Raw genomic sequence first — 24557 nt, 5'->3', positions numbered from 1 at the left:
TTGATCCAGTAATTCTCTTAAAATTTCTAATTCGCAAATTGTTTTTTTTTGTCGGTCCTTATTTATATATTTGTTCCGTTTAACTTTTTATTTATTCCTCACAATTATCTATTTATTAATTTTACACATTTTCACCTGAAAACTTCCAATTTTTCCCTCAAGATAATATTTTATTTATAATTCTATCTACCTTATGTAATCCAAAACTCTTAATTTATGTAAATCATTATTAATTTTATTATTTCTTCTTCGCAAAATGACGACGACTGGTAAAGATTATAAATTATTGTATAATTTCATAGCAAATCAATAATGATTATGAGAGCAAAATTTTTAAAATCTACTTTTAATATTCTTGTCAGATTATAATAACAAAATATTAATTCGTTGTTAAAACTCCTAACCACCAACTTTGACACTCTAAAATTTTAAATAATATTCTTTCATACTTTGACATAAGAAAAAAAAAATTAAATGAAGGTTTATATTTTTCGATTTCACTTTTAATACTTGTTTAAAGATCAAACGATATTTTCATCGAGCATTCGGAGTACTTGTTCATTGTTTTACTCATATTTTGTTCAATCAAAACATAATTTTTTTCTATAAATATTTTTCATTTAAACAATGTACTTATTTTCCTGAAAATATATGCAAAATTAATTTCAATATTAATTATTTTAAAATTAATTATTTTTCAAATGCATACAATAGTAAAAAGTAAACTATCTCAACAAAATATTACATCAATTCTACATGAATAAATATCTTGGGATTTAATGCGATTGAAAGATGACGAGGGTCAGAGAGAATTCATATATAAAGATCAGCTTATAGAATTAGGTTTGAAATATAGTTCATCAAGAACTCGAAATTAAAGTCTATCTATTGTTCTTGAGAAGGAATTTGACACAGATTTGACATGATTGGAGACTCAATTTAGAACTTTCGAATAACAGATCAAATTTCTCGATAAAAAACAAATATTCAGGTGCTAAGGCATTAGGGTTGCTTTGCGGGGAAAGAATCCAAATAGCAGTTAAAACACAAGTTTTTATATAGGTTTGTAAGTCTTGGGTCAAGTGATCGTTAGTAGATTATGGTTGAATTGAAAGGAAAATTCAATTGATATATAAAAGCATCTAGTATCTTATTAGTGATTTTTCTTTGAATTTATAGTCTCCAAAGTAGGGTTATTTTCATCTGAATTGGGTCAACAAATTATCTTTTTATTTACTTTCTATTTGTTGTCTTTACTGTCAATTGGGAGTGACAATAACATGCACACTGCCCCATATTAAAGTTCATTTGAAACAATCTATTGTACAAGCAATAACTTAAAATAATAAATATCTGGTATCAGAATAGTGCACTTAGATCGTATCGAAATGATATTGTACATTGATAAATGACCAAAGAATTTTGATATGTGACAAGAATTACTCTCCTAAGATGAAACCAATTATTGGTACTGGAAAACCATGATGAGAACATTCATCATGTTGATTGGAGAAGAAGTATGAAAATTTATTATTGTTACATGAGAACCCCATGCAATGATCTTTTTCATTGATTCAGATTCATCAACATCACAACCGACTAAAAGAGTTTTAGAAAAGAATTCTTAATTGACTAAAAAAGAAATACATTTGGAAAATGAAAATTGAAAGTCTTTAATGCAATTTTGAGTGTTGTTGATGAAGAAAAATTCAAAATTATCTCTACTTGTGAAGTGGCTAAAGAAGAATATGATTTTTTGGAAGCCACTTTCGAAGGATATGTTGAGGTACATGTTGCAAATTTACAGCACATTGAAAGTATGTTCGATAATTTGAGAATACATGAGAATAAAACTATTTTTCAATACTATAATATGTTCAAAGATTTTATTAAACAAATCTATAACTAGGACTTACTTATGATCAAAATAAGTTAGTCAAGAAAAATGTTAGAACGATTTTTAATAAATTAAGTCCTAAAGTAACAGCTCCAGAAAAGATTAAAAGGTTAAATATGATAACTTTTGAAGGATTTATGGGTATCTTGCAAACTTATTAAATGAATTATTTGAAATATGATATTTTTAAGAATTTTTCTTTGAAAGTTAAGCATAAGTTAGACAGTGATAACAATAATGTTTCTTATCTTGCAAAAAAAGATTCATAATATGCTCCAAGACGAGCAAAGAAACTTAAAAAAAAGAAAAAAAACCAAAATGAAAATATTGATGATGTCTCAACATTCTCATAACAATTAAATTAAAAAAGAAGAAATCTACAAAGTTCAAAGGAAAATTTTCTAATAATAAGAAAAGTATTACTATTTTTAGTAAGTTTGAGAACTTGAAATATATCAAATGCTACGAGTGTAATGGATTTGATCATCTTAAAGATTAGTACAAACTAAATGGAATAATGATAGTGGTTTGAATGACGATGAACATTCTAAAAGTGACAAAGAGAATGTTGTTGCATTCAGTACTCCATAATCAATTTGCAATATTTCCTCAAGAATTTCTATATCATATTTTGATTCTAAAACTCAACCTACTGGCAATGAATTAAAATAAGTTAATATTGAAAAATTGGTTAAATTGTATGAAGTATTAGTAGCTGAGAAAAATTTTGAGATAGTCAAGATTGACAAGCTTATTGATTTAGTTGATCAATAGAATGCCAAAATAGAGTTCTAAAAATTGAGAAGAATATACTACAAAAGATGATTGTGGATCTAACTGATGAAAATCACAGTCTACAAAAGTTGAATTATGAACTTTATCCAAAAGTTGATTATCTCAACAAAGGTGATCAAAGTGTTATTAGATATCATAATTCTTCAACAAACAAATATAGATTTTTTCTTAATGAAAATTTACTGTTTGAACCATAGAATCATAAACTCGAAAATGTCATTTTTGTCATAAAGCTATCAAAATATCCATACGACCTTTGAAGATTTATTCGTATTGCAATCTAGTTGGTCACAAAGTTACAAAATATTTTCAAATTGCTATAGATCTAATAAATTGAAGAAAGATTTTTATCCATGTGATGACCTGAAAAAGAATATTATATTCAAAATAGAATGGAAAGCTAAACACAGTAAATCTATAAAAGTATGCAATATTGTCTTATCTATGCAAAAAGTGATTAACAAATCAAAAGTTCATTTTGATAGTGGTTGTTCTTGGCAAATGATAAATCAGGAAGATTTATTAAAACATTATTAAGAAGTTGATTATGTAGAAGTCATGTTTGATGATGGTGTCAAAATAAAATTCAATGAATATGGATTTCTTGATACCGAAGGCCTACTAAAGTTGAAGAAAAAAATTTAGTTCGTGAATGGTTTAAGTACCAAATTGATAAGTCTAAGTCAACTTTGTGATGAAAATTGGGATGCGAAATTTACGAATGATGTTTATGAAGTGTTTGATTATATCAAAAAATACATCATGAAAGGAAAGAACCTAATAAATAATTTTTATGTCTTGAAAAATCCATCGTGCGGGTTCTAATTACCAAAGATAAATAACTGAGCTTATAACACAAGAGACTTGGTCATGCAGATTATCAGAATTTGATAAAGTTGAGCAAATTATGTGTTGTTTGTGGTCTACCGAACTTAAAAATACATCGAAATTAGTTTTTGGAGATTGTTTAAAAGAAAAAAATAGAAACATGCAGTTCATAAAATGTCAAAACATTATGACACTACTAAATGGTTGAAATTACTTTATATTAATCTTATGGGTCTAGTTGAAACTAAAAATTTGTTTGGACAAAATGTACATTTTTATTTGTGTTTATGATTATTCACATTATACCTGATTTGATTTCATTTTTATTTGTGTTTATGATTATTCACATTATACCTGGTTTGATTTCATCAGAGAGAAGAGTAACACATTTGAAGTATTTGAAAATTTATGCTGAAAAATTATGAATGATAATAATTTAAAAATTAATAAAAAAATTTAAAATGATCACGGTAAAGAGTTTGAAAACTAATTTTTTTACGATTTTTTCAAAGACTTGGGTATATAAGAAACCCCAATTAAATAAAATTGTTGAAAGACACAATATATCTATTCAAAAAAATTGCTAGATCAATTATGCAAATTAAGGATGTGAACAAAAATTTATAAATAGAAGCTGCAAACACTACTTGTTACATGATTAATCGAGTATATTTATGTCCCAAAACTGAAATGACGCCTCTTGAAATATCAAAGAGGTAGAAATCCTAACATTTCTTATTTTCATATGTTTGGATCAAAGTGCAATATTCTAAATAATTAAACACAAATGCACAAGTTTGAATTAAGATAAGATAAAGGTATTTTTTTATTTTTTTTTTGGTTTATTCATCCAATAGTTTTGCACATAGAGTGTTCAATCATCGAACGAAGAAAGTAATGAAATTAATGAATGTTATATTTGATGACACTGATGAAACTTAATTACTGAAAAAGATCATAACACTAATAATGAGCTTGTTATTCTTAAACAAGGTATAAATGTTAATTTTGAACAAAAAACTGAAGAACACAATTATGACGATGTTCCAACATTTGTAGAACATCCCCCGGATATTGGATCAGAAAATCAACTTGATGAAAATTTAGAAAATATGCAAAATTCTACAAGAAAGAGAGTTTCACATGCCGCAAAGCATCACCCACTCTATGATGTTACTAGGAATTTTCAATAAGAAAGAACATTGAGAAACAAAAAGATAAATATTAAAGATTTATCGGATTTAAATTTTTATATCCAATATAGAATCAAATTCAGCTGAAGAAGTTTTAGAACCAGAATTTTGGGTTACTACTATATAAGATGAGATATCTGAACTTGAAAGAAACAAGATTTGGACTTTTGTTGAACTTCTTACTGATGTAAATGTGATCGGTACGAAATGAATCTTTCAAAACAAAACTGATTAACATGGGAAAATTACAAAAAAAAAAATAATAAAGTTCGTTTGGTTGTACAGGGTTATACTGAAATGAAGGTTTGTATTGTGATGAAATACTTGCCCATGTAGCTAGAATCAAATTTGTGCGATTATTACTATCTATTTCCTATACTATGGGATTTAACTGTTTCAGATGGACATGAAAACTACATTTCTTAATAGTTTGATTAAATAAGATATTTATGTGGCCTAACCAAAAAGATTTGAGGAAATATTATTAACATTAAAATCAGAAATCACACAAATACGTAGGAACTAAGAAATATCATAAATCGGAACGAGTCTAATATCACAAATCTATACTAAGTTGTTTCATTCTCTACTAAACTAGAAAAATGAAACCACTCGATAATCATAGGAGGGAGATCAAAGATAATAAAGATAAATGTCATCTGTGATAGATCGGATTGACGGGAAAAAACTCAAAATCTTCTTGAAAGAATCTTTCTCCTTCTTGTCATTGCACGAGTTCTCTTCGGGATTGTTCTTCACTGTGTTCTCCTCCCTGGCAATATAAAGTGACACCTCATCCCTTTTTTTATCTTTTATTTTTGCCCTAATTTTGTAATAATTACTTTTGGGTTTTTTAATTAATTCTTGTCATTGAGTTTTTTTGTTCACTTTTTCCCCCAATTCTACCCATTTTATTATTTTTCTCATGCAAAGCATAAATAAACAATATATACAAAAATCAGATAAAATCAAATCAAAATCAATCAAATATTGCAAATAATATGAATAGTTAATGCATGCGATTTATAGCTGTCAAATATCAAATACCTGTATATTGCAAATAACCTAACTGTATCCACCCCTACCATCTTTGGATATTTTTTTGTTTTTACCTTTTTATATCATTTTTTTTTCTGTGCCATGATAGTGGAGATATTTTTCTCTATTTTATATTCACCATAAAAAAACTCATCACAATTTTTTTTTATTAATTTTTATTGTTATAAATCTAAGAAATATAAAATCAACACAAATTCAAAAATGAGTGAGGAAAACTTACATTCAGATTAAACATTTTTTACATAATCCAAAGTACAAGCAAATGTGTTATTATAGAGAACATCTATGATCACTTAGGATCTAGACTAACAAATCAACACATGAATCAATACTATAGCAAAATAGCGTCCCAACGAACACACATCAAACCAAACCTAAGTGAAGTTTCTTAATATTAACAGATATTAAGAAAAGGAGACGACAACCCTTAAATGAAGGAGATTATATCACAGAGAAGTGAATCTTAGTGTTGCGCTACCAATACTTGTACTTTAGTCACAACAATAGTGAACAAATCAATCAAATAACACGATGTAACATGCAAGGATGACGAGATAAAAAAAAAAATAGACAAAAAGAATGAGTGTGAATCATAAAATATGTGAAGTGAAGGAATATTTAGTATAGAGACTATAAAAGGAGCGATCGAGCGGATGTATAGTGAAGCAACTCTATAATCATGTGATGAAGTGCACAAAGTTGTATAGATAATGTATAGATGTAGTGAAAAGTGACGATGAAAATTGTGCTCCATGTGTGGATCAAAGTGTCTGGATGAAGGTGAAATCGAAGATGAAGAGGTGCACGTTGTGTGAAGATGAAGGTATATGTAGAAAAATAACAGCGGCGATGGAATACTTAGGCAGACACGATGAAGATAATGATGATATTTTCTATATATATATATATATATATATTTATATAAATATGGGAAAACCCAAAAGAAAAATAACTTAGGTCGAGCCCAATAAACGTTCTAGACCTAATGAGTGAGATGAAACCTATAATCTAATGCTCCCTCCATCCATGAAATTTAGCATACTTTGGGCCGATACGGAAATTAAGAAAAATGAATATTTTATTAAAAAAATTATAGAAGTAAAGAGTTAGTTGGTTGTATTTTCTAAAATTTAAATATAAATGAGAATAAATGAAGAGAGATAATGTAATAAAGTTAGCAGTATTTGTTGTAAATAGGTGTTGAATGGAAAATAATAATTAAATGTTGATTTATTGACTTTGCCAACATTAATAATATATTAATGGTAAATTTAGCGGATTGACTAAAAAAGAAAAATTACATATAAATGTTATTTCTTTGATCAATAATTAACTTTACTAGTCAATATTTTTTATTGATACTCTTCGTCTGCCAACATCATTACATATAAATGTTATTTCTTTGATCAATAATTAATTTTACTAGTCAATATTTTTTATTGATAATTTATGAATTTTTTTATTCAATATGATAAACTAGTTGGGCCATTTGTTTGTTACCTAATATTGGGCCATTTAATTAGTTTAGTTTAGCTCATTTTGTTTGTTTGATATGTTGCATATATACATATACTTATATACATATAAATCTGTACAGAGTGTTTAGCGATCAATTTCATAATAGAAAAATTTATCTTCCTTGTTTTTCCCTAAAATCGTCATGGTATCAGAGCTCATGAGTTCGATCGATTACTAATTGATTACCGATCTTCTATTTCATTTGATTAATTTGATTTGTGATTTTGAATTTAACTGAGATCGATTTCCTACACCTCGTACAAGTTCGCGGAAAACGCTGATTGATCAAAAATCACTGTTTGTTTGAGAAATTGCACGATGTCTACAGATCTGTCAATCTCTTCTGAAAACACAGCTAATTCATCCTTGGAAATCTCTTCCCATGATCAACCTACCATGAGTCTTGTTCGTCTTCAACTCACGGAGACAAATTACTTGATATGGAGCACAGTGGTCTTAAGAGCTCTCTCAACAAAAGGAAGAAATGGATTTATGACTGGGGAAACTAAGCGACCTGAAAACTCAATAGCTGCCCTAGAATGGGAAAGAAATGAGGATATGGTACTTGGCTGGCTGTTGAATTCGATTTCTCCACAAATTACAGTTGCTTTCAGTCTCATCAAGACAAGTCATGAGTTATGGAAGAAACTCAAACTTCGCTATGGTCAGCACAACGGCCCTCTCATTTACCAAAAGAGGAGAGAAATTAGTAGGCTCTATCAAGGTAATCTCTCAATGGCTGCATACTTCAATAAAATGCAGAGTTTGAAAGATGAGTTGTCTTGTTTGGCACATGTGCCTATTGATAGAAATGAAGTTGATCTGTATCTCCACAACCTAGATGCAATTGATTATTTGATGGGGTTAAATGACAATTTTGATGCTGTAAGGAATCAAATATTGATAATGGATCATTTGCCGGATGTAAACAAGATATATGGTATACTCTCAACTGTAGAGAAACAGCAAGAAGTACATGATATATTAAAGGATCCTTCACCCACTATGTTACTTGCTAACTCAAGAACCAGTGAAAGAAAGCCGGATAAGTCATTAAAAAGGAATTTGGTGTGTGATCACTGCAAGAGAAATGGACATGTCAAAGCTGAGTGCTTCAAACTTCACGGCTCTCCTGAGTGGTATAAAGAAAGATCGGATAAGAAAAGAAGGGAGAAGGGTGAGGTTACATTGCAAGCAGGTAAGGATACGACATTAGCTGCTTCCTATAATGCTGGATTTAATTCTGCATTCAGCAGTACCTCATCTTCATTATCCAATGAAGCCTTAAGCGATCTGATACAAAGAGAGATTAGGAAAGCTTTTGAATCCTGCAAAACTTCAGTTGAACAAATCAATATGTTTAGCACTCAACATACAAGTACTGTTTGTCTCAATGCATCTAATGAGGTGAATAAACTTAGAGGTTGGGTTCTTGACAGTGGAGCCACATGCCATAAAGCTAATGACAGACGGTTTTTTTTATTGTTTGATACCACTTGATAGTCTTATTAGAGTCTTCATGCCCAATGGAACAATGCAGTTAGCAGAGTGGATAGGCACAGCGAAATTGAATGAGAATATTACTCTTCTTGATGTCTATTTTCTCCCTACCTTTAAATATTGCTTGGTATCCATATACAGATTGTGCTTGTCACCAGAATTATCTGTGGTCTTCAAGAATAACCAGTGTTTAATTCAGGACCATGATCATCATGTGCTTGGAAAATGAGTGCTTGAAGGACAGTTGTTCTATCTGGAAGGTCACACCAATCAAGTGTGTGTTGTCAAGCTGGATACTTCTTGGCATCAAAGATTAGGACATCCATCCAGTTTGCTAATGCAGAAATTACTATTTAACTCTACTCTTATGAATAAGGATGTTGCACATACTACATCTCTACCTTGTGATGCTTGCAATTTAGCCAAAATGAGACATTTACCTTTTGTTTTGAGTGTTAATAAAGCTGATTCTTCCTTTGCCTTACTACATCTTAATATTTGGGGCCCTTATCACTTACCATCTACTTACGGAGCCAAATATTTTCTGACTATTGTAGATGACTACAGTAGAAGCACATGGATTTTCTTGCTAACACTAAAGTCTCGGGTCTTGAATGTATTTGTTGTGTTCATCAAATTGATTCATACTCAGTTTAACTCCAAAGTAAAGAATGTGAGAACAGACTTTGGAGCGGAATTTACTTCTCTGGCTTTCAAGAATCTATTACAAGAGAATGGAATTGCTCATTACAAGTCTTGCCCATATACTACATAGCAGAATGGTCGAGTGGAGAGAAAACATCAGCACCTCATCTCCATTGCTAGAACCTTGCTTGTGCAAGCCAATCTACCTACTGAGTTCTGGGGAGAGGCTGTTCTAACAGCTACTCACTTGATCAATCTTCTCCCCAGTCCTGTGTTGAATTGGAGATCATCCTATGAGATCTTATATAACAAGAAACCAGATCTTGATGGACTGAGAGTGTTTGGTTGTCTGTGTTTTGTTTATAACACAGATCCTACAAGAAATAAATTCAGTAATAGTGGAGTTAAAGCTATCTTCATGGATTATGAGAAAGGAATAAAAGGTTACAAAATTTTCATTCCCTTCACCAGATAGTTCTTGATCTCTATAAATGTGGTATTCTTTGAATCAGTGTTTCCTGGATTAGATTGTCCTGCCTCTACCTCCAACTTTTGCCCTTCTCCTGTAGTTGGGACTGAGGACACAGAATCTTTTCCGGTTGATAAGTTCACCTCTACAGACACTCCATCCCTGGTTGCTGAACCTCAGTCTTCTACATCTGGTATTCCTTCAGACACTCCATCCCATATTCAACTGACTTCTCAAGCTTCTCCATCCTTAGTTGTCGAACCTCAGTCTTCCACATCTGGTATTTCCTCTTCTCCTGATACAGATACAACAGTTGCACTACCATCTGTGCCACCTTCTACATAGCCCCATAGGGAGGTTAAGCAACCTGGTTGGCTTCAAGACTATGTCTGCATGTGTACTAACAACAATGATGAGCCGATCTCTTATCTTAAAGCTATGGATAACACTCATTGGATACAGGCTATGCAAGAGGAACTTGATGCTCTTGAGTCAAACCATGCATGGGACATAGTTGCGAGGCCCAAAGGGAAAAAAAAAGCTATAGAATGTAAATGGGTATATAGAATTAAGAGAGACAAATCAGGAGCAATTTCTCGATATAACGCTCGGTTAGTAGCCAAAGGCTACCTTCAGGAACAAGGGAAAGACTTCAGTGAAAGCTTTGCACCAGTAACAAAATACACTACAGTTTGACTGCTCTTAGCTATCGGCATTGCTAAAGGTTGGTTTATACATCAGATTGATGTTAATAACGTTTTTCTGCATAGAACTCTTGAGGAGGATGTCTATCTCCAGCCTCATCCAGGGTACTCAGTCCCTCCCAATCATGTGTGCAAATTGAGAAAATCCTTGTATGGGTTGAAACAGGCTCCAAGGGTTTGGTTCCAGACTCTCGCAACGAAAGTTCTTGCCTTCGGCTTTAATCAGTCTCCTCATGATCACTGTCTTTTCATTCTTCACCGAGGTCCGGATATTCTAGCCTTGACAGTTTATATGGATGACATTCTTCTTATTGATTCCTCTATGGGATTGATTAATGAAGTCAAGATCTATCTCCATGATATTTTCACTATTAAAGATCTTGGCGACACTAATTTTTTCTTAGGCATTGAGTTTAAACAGTCTTCTTCTGGTTTGATACTATCTCAGCAACGGTATATCCTTGACATTCTTGAGGACATGGATATGCACTCTGCTTCGGCTGCTGCCACTCCTTTACCACCTGGGATCAAGTTGTCAGATTCTGATGGTGAACCTTTGGATGATCCTGCCTCCTACAGACGTCTCATTGGTCGTTTGTTATATCTCAATTTCTCTCGCCCTAATCTTACTTTCGCGACACAACAGTTAAGCCAATTCATGCCACACCCCACTTGTTGTCATTGGAAAGTTGCCTTGCATGTTTTTCGATACCTAAAGGGCTCAGTTAATTTCGGATTACACTACTGTGCCGATCCTGCATTGAATGTCACTGCCTTTGCAGATGCCGATTGGGGTGCTTGCTTGGACAGCCGAAAGTCTATCTCTGGCTATTGTATTTTTGTTGGGAACAATTTGGTTTCTTGGAAAGCCAAGAAACAACCTACTGCCAATCTCTCTACCGCAGAATCGGAGTACCGTAGTATGAGCTCGTGTACGAGTGAGCTTGTGTGGTTATCTTACATCTTTCATGCATTGCACCTTGAGTTCCTTACCCCGATACCACTTCACTACGACAACCAGGCTGCTATTCACATCACAAAGAACTCTGTGTTTCACAAACGGACCAAACATATTGACATCGCCTGCCACTTCATCCGCCATTATTATGACAACAAACTTCTTATTCCCGTCTTCACGAGCAGTGGTAATCAGTTAGCTGATATTCTCACGAATTCCCTTCCTCGTGTGACTTTCGACCGGCTTCGCTCCAAGCTTTGCAATGATACACTTGGCGCGATGGGGGTTATAAACTAGTTGGGTCATTTGTTTGTTACCTAATATTGGGTCATTTAATTAGTTTAGTTTAGCTCATTTAGTTTGTTTGATCTGTTGCATATATACATACACTTATATACATATAAATCTGTACACAGTATTTAGCGATTAATTTCATAATAAAAAAAATTTTCTTCTTTGTTTTTTCTTAAAATCGTCACAATAAAAATTAAATTATTTTAAAATGTTAATTAATTTAATACAATCAATTTATATTTGTTTTTATATATCTAAAATATAAATTAATAAAACATATTTAATATTTGTATTATTTTGTAAAATATAAAATTTCATAAATTATACTAATAAGGAAAACTATATAAAAAAAAACCTAAGAAAACAACTGGATCGCATTTACGTCCAACGGCTTCACAATACGCGTTGGCCGCAGTTTCCTTTTATTCACCGTCACGCGCCATGCCACGCGCTCAGTCACGCGGATAGTGCAAAATGTACCTGATATAAATACGCACCTATACAACAGATACGCATCTTCCGCATTTTCTGCGTTCATCTCGCCGCCCCATTCCAATTCCAATTTCATTTCAATTCAATTTCATTGCAGGTTGCTCTATTTTGTAATTTGATTTCACGATTCAATGGCGGATCCGCGGATTCATCCAGCCGATACCTCCGATTTGCCTACGCAGGAGTCCTCATCCATCGGAAAATCACCGAAGGACTTTCAGCAGCCATTAAAGGCGCCGGATCTGCCGCCGTCGAAACCAGTTCCTCCGCCGGCGACTTACGTTGTCCAGCTACCGCGAGAGCAGATACTACGCTATCCTCCGCCGGAAAACGCGAGGAAATACCAAGCACTAACGCGAGGAAAGCGGCAGAGTTGCTGCCGCCGGTGCTGTTGCTGCGTCCTCTGCCTACTCCTACTCCTCGTCATCTCCGCCGCCGTCTCCGCCGGAGTGCTCTACCTCGTGTTCCGATTCAAATCGCCGAAGTATGCAGTGACGAGCCTCGCCTTCAAAAGTATGAATCTGACGTCGGCGGCGCCGCTCTCACCGGAAATTGACGTCACCGTCCGGGCGGAGAACCCTAACGGCAAAGTCGGGATCTACTACTTGAAAGGCAGCTCCGTCAACGTTTTCTATGACGGCGTTAGGCTGGGGGACGGCGTTTTACCAGTCTTCTTCCAGCCGCGGAAGAACGTGACGGTGCTGCAAACGGCGTTGAAAGGATCCGACGTCGTTTTGGGGGGGAACATTCGGACGGCGTTAAGGAACGCGCAGAATCGAGGGAGGGTTCCGTTAGTGGTGAGAACAAAGGCGCCCGTTAAAATTAAGGTTGGCGCCGTTAAGACGTGGGAAATCACCGTTAAGGTTAAATGCGACGTCGTTATGGACGGGTTGACGGAACGGGCGAAGATATTGTCACATGACTGTGATTTTACTGTGAGATTTTGGTAGTAGAAATCTGTGTTTATAATTACAAAATATTTTATTTGCTCATCGTGTGGATTTTACTTACAGGGCATATCTTTTCATTATCTATGATGCAATATAATAAAAATATATTTATATACAATTTATTGGAACAATTTTTATTTTTATTTTTTCTAAAATTTTACTATTTATTAGAAACGTAGTTTATAAAACTCTGAAGAAATTTGAGTTTTGGAAATACATACAAATTGGTTCAATTTTATAAAATTATAGGTGAATTTTGTATAATTTTATTTTTTAACAATGAAATATTTATTTAAGAAGAATTTGTTCATTTACTATTTTTAAATGACACTATTTCTAATAAATATTATTTTTAAAAAAGGTAATATATAGGCATATTAACACAATATATATAATATATATTTTATTCAATTACAAAAAATTAATAATTTAATTTAAAATATTATTTTTTTTTTGTATTATCAATACAGTTTCATACCTAACATAAAAATAGATCAATCTACCAAGTAAATTTTTTTAATACAAAATAAATTCATATACAAAATTTAACAAAATATATATAATTTGAATATGAGAAAAACGTAAATACATCCCAAGTAAACTTGGTTTATCTAGGTAGGGTGTGTTCGTTTGGGGGATTGGATTTTAAATTTACTACTCATTCTTTTTTTTTTTTTTTTATTTCAAAGACATCAAATTAAACACTTATTTTTTATTTTTATATTATACTAAAAATTAATTTTACATTCAAAACATCACATCAGCACCTATCTAAACCCCCAAACAAACACACCCTTACTATATGTTTAGGCCATCTCCAACTCATCAACTCTATTTATCCAGTTTTATCTTCAAATATGCAGTTGATACAGTAATTTTACTCCAATCATATCTATTTTTCCTATTATTCTTCAAATATTCAATTTTTCCTATTATTTTAAACAACTTTTTATTTTTATAATTTTAAATATTTTTTTTTTAAATTTAAAAAAATAAAAATTAAATTTAAAAATCAAATTTATAATTTTAAAAATTAAAAAAAAAAAAAAAAAAAAACAAATACAACATAAATGGCATTGGGTTGGAGCAGGGTGGCGGCAAATATAGAGTTGGGATGGGAGAAATAAAATGTGATTGGAGATGACCTTAGATAGTTTGACCCGGCCAACTTGCAACCTTTCTTTATCCTAAAACAATTAACTAAATGATTTCGTGTGCATCACTTTTGCACATCACAAAATAAATAAATATATGATTATGAATGGGTCTTAATTTGATTATTTTAAGTACATATATATATATATTATTAATGAAACCATAGTTTATTGTGAACAAATGTGGGATCTTTTCAAACAAAACAAATAAAAAAGAGATTTGGACATAGTGGTGACCCTTTCAAAACACACCCTTAGTCTTTTTTGGAACCAAATCAAATCAAATTACCTTTTTATTTTACGATTAAATTGCACAAAATTCACATGTGATTTTACGAAATTGCGTAAAATTCTTCGTACTTTTAAAACTGCGTCAAACTTCTTCGTGATTTCATAAACTTTGCATCTAACCCATCGGCGATCCTTATTTAATGATATTTGACCTAAATGCGCTCAAACTACGAACAAATTTTAGAATCTCAATTTTTAAACCCCTAAAATTACAAATATATTTATTTTCCTTATATTTAGCCTAAAAAAAAGTAAAAATAAATTCTTAAAATTTGGGAAAAATAATTATTTTTTAGTATATTTACTATTTTTTGAGGCTAAATATAAGAAAAATAAATATATTTGTAATTTTAGGGGCTTAGAAATTGAGATTCTAAAATTTATTCGCATTCTATATGCATTTAGGTCAAATACTGTTAAATAAGGACCGCCAAGGGGGGTTAGACGTAAAGTTTATGAAAATCACGAGGGAGTTTGACGCAGTTTTAAAAATATAGAGGATTTGGCCGCAATTTCATGAAATCACGTGTAGGTTTTGTGTAATTTAGCCTTATTTTATAAAATATTAGTATAATTAATCATTACTCTCTCCGTCCCACGTTGCATGTCTGGGATTACTGTAGGTATGAGAATTTAGGATAAACATAATTAATAAATAATTAAGAATGTATTAGTGAAAATAATTATTCTATAATATAAATAATTATATATTAAAACTAAAATATCTAATTAGTTTAATTAAAATGAAAAAATTTAAAATGAGATTAGGTGTGTAATTATTTTTCAAAAAAAAAGTGACATGAGATATGAGACAGACAAAAATGACAATATAGACATCGTAGGTGGGACGAATGGAGTATTTTTTTTACTATTTTTAAAAAAATTTAAAAATTCAAACATTCTTCAAAACATATACTCAGTTTGTTTTATTGAAGTTCAAAATTTATTTGAAACAAAATATTAGATTTAAATTTTGTTTAAACAGTATATTGATATGATATTTTATAAAAAAATAATAATGTATTGTTATTGAAAATCGTATAAAATAAATATTATAAATTTTAATTTAAAATCACAATCAATTACTTATATAAATGGAGTTATTCAATAAAATAAATACTATCCTAATTTGCAAAAAAAAAAAATAATAAATAAAGCACATTTTTGCTCACTTTGTATTTTTGAGTAGTAGGACTTTCAATAAATATTATAGAAAAATATAATATATATACACATATATTAACATAATATATATTAATTTATTAACTAAAAAAAATGAATAATTCAAAATAAAATATTATTTTTTATATTTTCGACACAAATCTTTGTATCTAACATAAAAAAATATATTTATCTAAAAACATAAAAGTTGAAAACTTATGACTAAAGAATAACACTCCCTTCGTCCGGACCGTCCCCATATTATGTCATAATATCAATTCTATTCGTTCTACATCTCATATAATTTATTTTTAAGTTTTATAATTTATATTTTTTAAAATCTTAATTAAATTAATTAATTATTTTAATCTTAATATATAATTATTTGTATTATACTATATTTAATTTTATAATATAATTTTAATTATTTAATTGTCATACTCTCTTTAAATTTGTATGGTATTATGACTCCGTTCACTAAGAGGCTGTTTGGTTCAAAAACTTTTTTAATAGGATTGAGAAGTAGGATTTATATGTGATATGATTTATTGTATTTAGGATTTGAAATCCTATCATGTGTTTGATTAGAGCTGTTTGGTTCAAGGATTTTGATTTTTGATATTTTAAATGACGTAATTATCATTCACGAGTTTTATTTATTGTAATAAATTAAACTTTACAATCATTTTTTTCCGTAAACTTTATTTTTTACTATATTTAGTATATTCTAATAAAAAAAATTTAATACGATTTTCGATTAATAATATAAAATATAATATATATATTCATACAAAATATTACTGTAATATATAATCTATACACTAAAAAATACTACAATTTAATTATTTTTTATACTATCGACATTCTTTTTCATATTTAATATAAAAAAAAACACTTTAAATTAAAAATACAAAATTAATACACTAGTAAAATAAATTTAAATTATTAATTTATTTAAATTATCATTAGTAAAATAATTAAATATAAATAACATTAATAATTATAAATAAATATATGATTTGTAATAGTATGTTTAAATATAATATTATATTTTATAAAACCAATAAAATATAATTTAAACGTAAATATATATATATACATTTAATATTAGAAAGAAAAAAAATATATGATTTTATTTTTATGGAATGATATAATAGGAAAATGTAAAATGCAATGACATGAGATTTTAAAGTAATAGGGGTATACTGTTATTGAAAAATTTTCCATTTGCAGGATTTTAAAATTCCATGCACTTAAAATTTCATCATCAATTTTATAATCAAATATGGATTCATTAAGATTTTAAAATCCAAATCTCATTGAATCCTACCAAATCCACGAACCAAATAGTCCCAAAGTGTTTTTAAATGGATTGATTTTTTGTGTGCTATCGAGAATTGTGTCATAATATAAAATATATTATTTTAAATTAAATATTTGATATTTTTTTTTTTACTTTTGTAATGAGTATTTGAATTTTTTCTTTACTTTTTAACTTTTGTAAATCTACTTTTTAACTTTTGTAAAAGATATTTGTGTTCTTTAAGAGTAATTTTTTTAGAATCATAATTTTGATCCTAAAAAAATAGTACTCCCTCCGTCCCATGTAATATGGGTGTATTATTGTAGACACGGGAATTTAGATAAAATATAATTAATAAGTAATTAAGAAGTGTATTAGTAAAAATAATTATTATTTAGTAAAAATAATTATAGATTAAAATAAGTAAATAATTTAATTAAAATTAAAAAAATTATAAAATTTAAAATTTAAAATACGATTAAAATACATAATTATGTTTCCAAAAATAGAAAGAACAAGTTACGTGGACATGTGGACAAAGGCAGTACTAGAAGAATAGAACCAATAAGGCAGATTGAGAGAGTAGCAAACAAAATACACCAAGGGAGAGAAGATATCCAATTACACAAACTTGTCCATACATAGTTCATTACTTGTGCAACTTTATCTATAACTATTTTACAGTCAATAATTCCTCCAAAAGTCACTACATCAATAATAATAATAATAATAATAAAAATAAATGAATATACAAGACACTGTCTCTAAAAATTTCCATTCTGTACCATCACCATTTATTCTCATCTGTCACTTCCTTAATTTTCTTCACCCACAAATTCATATATCTGTAAATAATCAAATTTTCTTTCAAAATTTGTTTTGAGCTGATAAACTTACACAGCTCGTCCCCGTTGCTGCTGCTGCTGCAATTTGAACTGTTCATGGCTATTTTTCGCGTCCAGAATCGCGTTCTGAAGGTCGTCGAACATCCTAACCGACGACTCCGCGAAGTTATTCATCTGTCCCAGAAAAGCAGCCAGGTTCGTCCGGAAACGGTCCAGGGCAGGGATCCAGTCCTCCGAGGCCTCGTCCCTCGTCATAACGACGCCGTCATTGCTTTTCTTCTCCTGACGGGGCAGGAAGTGTGCGACTTCGGCCGAGAGGTCCTTCATGGAGTCGACGACCTGTTTCGTCGGCAGTTTCTCGATCAGGTTCAGCCAGGACGCGCACAGCATGTATATGGGCGGGCCTAAGTCTTGGATCGGCGGCAGCCTCATCTTGTTCCGCTTCAAATTGTTCTGAGGGACGGTCACGCATTTGTAGAGCCACTTGTTGATGGCTTCGACGTACAGCATCTGGGCATTGATCGATTTTGTGAACGCGGATGCTAGGCAGCTGAGGACGTGCTCAAGGTACACGGTGGCCTGCCTCCGGGAGTCCGTGTGGATCGTGATTCTTGTGCCACTAGGGGCATGGGAGACGGAAATTATGTGGAATTGAAGGTTGTGGCACTCAACCATTGATTCCCACATCTTCTTCAATCTGTCGAGTCGATTAAAGCGCGTAAATATTTGGTAGATGAAATTTTATTTAGATTTTGATTCATACCCGTCAATTAATTCCTCGAGCTGTGGTTGAAGCTCCTTGTCTCTGATGTCTTCGATCTTCTTCGAGATGGAGTCGATCCGGTGGATGGCGACTTTGATCCTTGTGTGAAGATCCTTGACAACGGCGCGCGTCTTGTCAGTCTGCTCTCCGCGCGATTCTTGCTGTCGAAGAAGTCGGCATTTGGTGTCGAAATTGGTTCGCAATACCTGGGCAGCCTGAGATCCACCACAAAGAGTTAACGGTTACAATGAAACGAGTGCACCGAAGCTACACTACATTCGACCATATTAAAATCGAACGAAACGCTTCAGCTGTGAACTCGAAAACTTTAGTTGCGGATCTAAAATCAATATTGAAATAAAAGGAAACAGCTACACATGTTTGCATGCGCAATAGGATGAATCAATGCTGAAATAGTGTTGTACAGAAAATGGAAACCAAGCATACCTTGACTTCATCGTAAAGCTTCTTCTCCCATGCATAAAGCCGGTCGAGGGTGGAGGCGTGACTTCCCGAGACCATACAGAAGTTGTCGAAGAGATTGGTGCTGCTCTCTTCGGGACCATCACTTGCGTTGAGACCCATAAGGTTCTGAGATGAAGCTGAGCGCGATGATGTGGTCCGGTGCCAAGTCAAGTACTTGACAGAATTTTGAGGTGGTTCTATACAGCAAAAAGGAAAAGAAAACCGAATCAGTGGTTTCGCAATTGAGATTGCAGCGATTAAACCATGGGACGAATGCGCAAGATGCTAAAATTTCTAAAAATCAACAAGTTAATATATTGTGCAAATGAGAATCATTAATAGAGGAAAGTTTGGGTAAATCTTTGGCTTTCAAACGAACACCTGTGTTCGGACAATCTACTGGAAAATCAGATTACAATCATTAATCATTTATCTGCTATGTCATGCAACAACACAAGCCTACTTATTAATAATCGAAGAAATCAAATCAATCGATCCAAGGACTCGTAGAGGGCTGCTCAAACCTTAACCCGTAATCCCAGAATTACTCATTCACACGTGTATTTGCAATGAAAACAGAAATGGAGTTAAGGTAAGTAACAGATATCAGACAAGAACATCTACACAAACAGATATTTCAAAACTGCGAAAAATCTAAGCTAAGGACTTAAATGCAAATCCATTCATTAATTTTAACAGACGAATCAAATGAATGCGTCACTTTGGGAAAGACAAAAACATACCAAACAACAAAGTGCTTTGACATTTTGCAAATTATAAGATCTTCAAGATTGATCGATCTTTTAGCTGCTATACATCATATTTTATAGTTGATCTATAGAAACATGTTCACAATTCTAAAATTCCAAAAACAGGAACCTGATCTAGCGAAAGTTCAGAAAAACTGGTTAACATTTATGCTGCCAAGTTACCAAACCTCCCTGATTCTAGAATATTGACATTATCAAAATAAGTTCATTTAAAAGGGCCAAGAAACGGTGAGAATTTTGCTTTCTTCCACTTTTTTTTTGTCAAAAAAAAAAGGAAATGCTTTAGGCTGCGAAGATTAAATAAGAATTGCATAACAAGCATCAAATTTCATAGTCTATATTCTATTAACTAATTTAGGTTAAAAAAAGAATTCTCACAGTTCCAACTTTAACGTATAATGATTGTAATACTTTTATTGATATTTCAGGTGTCATTAATGTCCATGCTGGTATTAAGATGCTTTAGGATTAAGTTTTTATGCACAACTAAATGATGTTCAAAGCAGACAAATCTACCTTTTGGAACCTCACTTGGATCCTCTCCGCAAGAAAAACAAGATTTCAATATAGCTGAAGCAACCGATCCTCCTGCGAAGAAGAAAAATACTTCATTAACCTTCACTCATTTATACAAGGAAGACAACAATGTTGAGATATATTAGGATTTTTTTTTTAAAAAAAAAATGTCTACATAGCTTGGTGATACTATAGATCATTAATTTAATTCATCTTTTTTATTATTGCGTTTGATGCATATAACCTACTTATATATGCTCATGACACAACAGTATTTAGCAACTCAATTAGACTTTGTTTTGACTAAACTTAACGGTTAAAAAACTATGTAATAGCCAAATCATTGTAACAGAACAAACAGCTAATGCAGCAAATGCCAAATCTTCCAACTAGCCAAAAATTTTCCTTCAAGTTGCCGTAAAAGAGGGAAGAAGGAGCAAGAGAGAAAGAGCTTACGTTCACTCCCAGGAACAACCGGACGGAAGTGGAATTTATTTGCTTCAAGCATCCGGGGCACTTCCTTTCCTGATTCAGAAGCTTTAACGAATAACTGTTCAATTTCTTTCATGCTTGAATAGAAGTTCTTAGGTGCACTATCTTCAACTTCATCTTGCTCAATCGGTGTTATCTTCACATCATTATAGTGCAAATATCTTGACGATGTTGCCCGTAGTGGTGATAAAGCAGGAGAAGGATTTTTATTCTCATCAGCTGACTTGCTTTCTGCTTCGAAAACCTCAGTTGGCTTAATAGGTGAGCGAACACTCTCGTGATTTGCATCCGCTTCATTCACATTTGCATTATTGGGATCAGATGCTCTACTCTCTGAAGAGATAACCGGTGAATTTCCATCCAATATATTATCTTTTGTCCTGTTGACATTTCGAAACTTCCGAACAAGGGTATCTGAAGAGGGTTCATCAAATTCATCTTCAGAACCCTGAGATTCCTCAATACCATGAGAGGACAAAATCCCTTCCACATCTGTTTGAGAAACTCCCTCCCCTGCAGTCGGATGTCTTGTATCGCCAGAAAATTCAGATCCGTGGTCAAATTCCCTACCTTCTTGTGCAGCGAACTGATTGTCTATCGGATGAAAAAGCCCAAAATAATCCCATGGAGGAGTTTCTGGCGGAACAGGCGTTCCAAAAGATGATTCCTCAGGTACTTCAGTGGAGAGAGGAGTCATGTTCGGAGGAGTAGTCGAAGAAACTGATACTGCAACAGGAGCTGGAGGCTTTTCTTCTACTTTCCTAGAAAACGCACCTCTGAATTTCATGCGGTGTGATTGATATTTACTTGTAACAGGAGTTGAAGAAGACGGTGGTGTATTTGCAGCAGCATGTGATAGAGATAGAGGGGATAAAGATAACTGGGAGCCTGGATTATCTACCATGGAATGCGGCCCAGGCGTTGGACTTCTTGAAAGATGCACAGCAGATTCGGCATGAAGATCGATTTCTGTAAAATTCCTTAGAGCAGCTCCTACATTCCTCAACTCTTCTATATATGCAATGTGAGCTGCGGCGAGAGAGCATCTGCCATTAAGTGCTTGTTTGATAAACTTCTTTCTTGCTCGACAAAGCTGCAAACCTTGATCTTCTTCCAATCTAGAATTTGACACTCCCATTTTTAAGAGGTGCAGGTTGCTTCTCTTTTTGTTGCCAAATCAGAAATCCGGATTAAGCTTCGTACTGTGATCTATAGCACCCTGAGATGAAATAACTGAAACTATATCAGATCTGAAATCATATCATCGTCATTTCTACAGCATGATAGGATTGAACAAAGTAAAGAGACAGCAAACAAAATATAATCTACAGCTTTCTTTCCAGGACAGTAATCACTTCCATTTCGTCACACTAAACCATTTTGTCACGTGTTTGTGGTTGCAGGACACATATTGCTACATTAAATGAGAGAATCATAATGATGATTGCAAGTAAGACTTGAAGTATAAATCCAGCCAGAAGATCGGAAAATCAATAGGACACGTGGTAGTAAGCAACTCATAATAGAAGGAATACGCAATCTTGACAAGAAGCATAAAAGTTATCACAATCATTATTGCAGCAAACTTAATTTTAGCTAAAAAGCGAAAAGCATTCAAGATCATTGGATCTATGACTACTTCCTTCGATGCCGTGTGGTCTTCCATTCAATCTATCCCAAATCTGAGAGATTTGATGAATGATTTCTTGCTATTGCTACATTAAATAAGAGATTCATAATTATCTTAAAGTATAAAGCAAGAAGATCGGAAAATCCATACAACTCGTGGAACTAATCAACTCATAATGAAAGTGATACACAAGTTAGACAAGACGACAAAAAAATTAATGCAGTTAGCTTAATTTTAGCGGAAAATCGAAACCCATCTAAGATCTTCGGATCTATGACCACTTCCTTCGATGCCATGCTGTTTTCCATTCAATCTATCATAAATCTGAGGAATTTAATGAAAAAGACTTCTAGATATTGCATACAGTTGGACAATTAAAGAGTAATCTAGTTAATCGTGAAAAATGCAAGATGTTAACCACAAAGACCCCTGAATCACTTAAGAAAATGGTGAAGCCACACTTACTAGTTTATCCAATTAACTCCTCCTCGATTGATTGGATCCAAAAACAAAAACATCACACAAATAAGCTTCTAAAATCAATCAAAAAACTTCAAGCAAATCTTAAGAAACAATTAATCACAGGGAATTGCCCCAAAGTTGTTCAATCCAATGTCGAAATGACCAAATTAAGAGAAGCCACATCAAAGAACAGAACAAGTAGAGACCCACCCAAAAATTCCAATCACAAAACCAACAAGAAGATCCAGAAATCAACTCAAGCTCCAAACACCACGCCAATCAGGCAACTCAATTTTACAAAACCCAGCGACAATCAGACCACACAAACTGAAAAATCGATCCGACCACACAATCCGATCACGATTCAATAGCATCATCAAGCTACAATCCAGAGAATTTACAACAACCATCATCAATTAAAACCCAATACCTGCCCAAAATTGAAGTGAATTGCTCCAAAATTAACCTCTCGCCTCCGCGATCGATACTCGCTCTATAAGAAAACAAAAAAAAAGAAAAACAGAAACTCATCAGAAACCGCCACAATCAAATCCGCAGGCAACGCTAATCGAAAATCATTCAGCAACTCACCCGAGCAAGGAGAGACTTGAGTACGAGAGTGTAAGTGTAACCGTCGAAATCACAGATGGAAAAATTGGGGGCGATGCACCGACCGAGCGAGCGAGGGAGTGGTGCATGCAATTTCTAAAATTGATGAAAAGGGCTTTTGGCAGGCGGTGAGAAATGGATGCGGCAAAATAGTTTGTAGGGCCCAGATGAGCTGACTGGTACTGAAGCAGCAATGGAGTAGGAGGAGGAGGGAGGAGGTCTTTGTTCTTGTACCATGAAATGAAATTAATGAAATAAAACACTCGAACCCAAAATCCGGCACTGCAGATATTATTCAACTAGTGTAATAAAATACCGATTCCCCAGATATTATTCATTCATCCATTCATGCGTGGCTTCTCTGTTTTTGCAAAACTCGAAAGCCAATCCCGATGGGGATGGAAAGGAGGGATAAGAATAGTAAGAATAAATTAATGGATCGAAGAAAAAGGCGTCGCCTTTACGCGGGCCAGCCAGAAGAGAGAGAGAGAGAGAAAGGGTTGTACCGCTCTTGGCGTACTCACTGTTTGTGAACAAATGAAAGCTATAATATGGTGATGTGGAGACGTTTCAACTCTGTAAAGCCGTGTTTGGATGTCAGAAATTTTGCTCAATTTTTCAAGATGGAAAATTGAAATAAATAAATAATTAGGTGAAAAAATCTACTTTTACTATTAATACTATTATTTATTGCTTTTGTTGTTTTTAAGGAAAGCTGTGGATCGCATTGCTTACCCAACTTTTTTTTGTAGGACGCGTTTGTTCCTTTTTTTTTTTTTTTTGAATTTTTACTA

At 32.6% G+C, this 24557-nt stretch overlaps 2 protein-coding genes across 4 annotated transcripts; one reads left to right on the top strand and one right to left on the bottom strand.

The window, feature by feature from the left end:
* The first annotated feature begins 12360 nt into the window (after positions 1-12360).
* On the top strand, positions 12361-13433 carry LOC127253922 (NDR1/HIN1-like protein 13). The gene has a single exon (XM_051278737.1). The coding sequence runs from the start codon at positions 12484-12486 to the stop codon at positions 13300-13302; it is 819 nt and encodes a 272-aa protein (XP_051134694.1). The 5' UTR covers positions 12361-12483; the 3' UTR covers positions 13303-13433.
* Positions 13434-17769: 4336 nt separating this feature from the next.
* LOC127253718 (protein ALTERED PHOSPHATE STARVATION RESPONSE 1) lies at positions 17770-24263 on the bottom strand. 3 transcript variants are annotated; one of them, XM_051278446.1, is made up of 8 exons: positions 24080-24263; positions 23746-23990; positions 23585-23647; positions 21027-22281; positions 20571-20642; positions 19267-19481; positions 18820-19034; positions 17770-18753 (listed from the first exon to the last, which is right to left on the bottom strand). In XM_051278446.1, exons 4-8 carry the CDS (start codon positions 22198-22200, stop codon positions 18105-18107), a joined length of 2325 nt encoding a protein of 774 aa, XP_051134403.1. In that variant the 5' UTR covers positions 22201-22281; positions 23585-23647; positions 23746-23990; positions 24080-24263; the 3' UTR covers positions 17770-18104. The 3 variants fall into 3 exon arrangements, with proteins under 3 accessions (XP_051134403.1, XP_051134402.1, XP_051134401.1); XM_051278445.1 differs by having other exon boundaries at positions 21027-22295; positions 23746-24263; XM_051278444.1 differs by having other exon boundaries at positions 23746-24263.
* Between the last annotated feature and the right edge of the window lie 294 nt (positions 24264-24557).

Source organism: Andrographis paniculata, unplaced genomic scaffold (genome assembly GCF_009805555.1).
Source record: "Andrographis paniculata isolate CXL003 unplaced genomic scaffold, ASM980555v1 Contig51END, whole genome shotgun sequence".
In the NCBI taxonomy this organism is placed as follows: Eukaryota; Viridiplantae; Streptophyta; class Magnoliopsida; order Lamiales; family Acanthaceae; genus Andrographis; species Andrographis paniculata.
This window is presented reverse-complemented; position numbering and strand designations above follow the sequence as displayed.